Source organism: Alexandromys fortis, unplaced genomic scaffold (genome assembly GCF_014885135.2).
Source record: "Alexandromys fortis isolate MF-2015 unplaced genomic scaffold, M_Fortis_MF-2015_v1.1 scaffold_806, whole genome shotgun sequence".
In the NCBI taxonomy this organism is placed as follows: Eukaryota; Metazoa; Chordata; class Mammalia; order Rodentia; family Cricetidae; genus Alexandromys; species Alexandromys fortis.
The window spans coordinates 10,077-11,462 of record NW_026068693.1 but is presented as its reverse complement, the minus strand read 5'-3'; the positions used below and the strand labels follow the sequence as shown (position 1 = coordinate 11,462).

Sequence of the window (1,386 nt, the reverse complement as noted above, 5' to 3'; positions counted from 1 at the left end):
ATCACCCAGAAGAATGTACAACCTGTATACTCAATTCTAAACACGAATGATAAATGACTTTCTCTGCTATGATGTGATTTCTTATTCCTACTCCAACAACTTGATAAACATGAATAATTTATTTCAAGTTGGTAATGAAATGATCACTTATGTTTTTGTTAATTAGAAATACTTACTTATTGGGTGTGTATCATTTATACATTGCATTTAGTTACTTATTGTTTACATATTTACTGGCTTTAAGAAACACATATTTTAGAATATTTAGAAAACACTAGAGGAAATGTAAGTAACAAAATATCCATTGAATTTACACTTGAAAAATTCATCATTGCCTCCCAGTGTTTCTTGTACTATTTTTCTTGTTTGAGTCTCAGTTTAATCAAAGCAGACCTCAAACTCAAAATCTTCCCATATCAACCTCCTGAGCACTAGGATTAAAATGGGCATCATCACATTCTTTTGGCTTTTTATTTTGCGTGTGTGGTGAATAAGTGAATGGCAAGACTATATGATGTGGGTGAAGATCTGCAGGAAAAGTAAATAGATGTAATTTGGATTCTTTGGGGAACACGGAGTAAAAGAGGGTATAGAAAGAAGGAAGTTATATAGAAAGGCCCAGCACTAGGATAAACTTACCAGGGGTGCATTTGAAGAGATGAACTAATTTAGGAGCTAGGGGATGGAGTGGGAGAGGGAGGAGCAGTTTATGGTGAAGGGACTGCTACTTCAAAATCTAACAGCTCCTTGGAGAGAAGAATGGTATTCAAAAACAGGGAAGTGAAACATGAAAAGGAAAACATAGAGTTTAAGGTTGTATGAACCAAGGAGGAAGAGAGGAGGGAGGTAAAGGAGAGTAGAAAAGATGAGGGGAGAAAGGTGGAGGAGGGGAGCAAGGGCTGCAGCAGGGGGTTGGAGATGGAAGCAAAGGAGGAGCATTGACTCAAGTGAGGCTGACATGGATATTTACTGGAACACAGATTTGTTTTCCTGAAGAAATGTCCATTGAAGGGCATCTAGGTTGTTTCCAGGTTCTGGCTATTACAAATAATGCTGCTATGAACATAGTTGAACAAATGCTTTTGTCATATGATAGGGCATCTCTTGGGTATATTCCCAAGAGTGGTATTGCTGGGTCCAGGGGTAGGTTGATCCCGAATTTCCTGAGAAACCGAAACACTGATTTCCAAAGTGGTTGCACAAGATTGCATTCCCACCAGCAATGGATGAGGGTACCCCTTCCTCCACAGCCTCTCCAGCAAAGGCTATCATCGGTGCTTTTGATTTTAGCCATTCTGACAGGTGTGAGATGATATCTCAAAGTTGTTTTGATTTGCATTTCCCTGATTGCTAATGAGGTTGAGCATGACCTTAGGTGTCTTTTGG

At 39.0% G+C, this 1,386-nt stretch overlaps 1 protein-coding gene across 1 annotated transcript in view; it reads right to left on the bottom strand.

Moving 5' to 3' along the window:
• Nucleotides 1-707: 707 nt before the first annotated feature.
• LOC126496016 (olfactory receptor 4F21-like) overlaps nucleotides 708-1,386 on the bottom strand; it is a 7,352-nt gene continuing 6,673 nt past the window's right edge. The window contains exon 2 of the mRNA XM_050133601.1: nucleotides 708-746. Within this exon, the coding sequence (XP_049989558.1) occupies nucleotides 708-746 (39 nt within the window). The remainder of the gene's footprint in view (nucleotides 747-1,386) is intronic.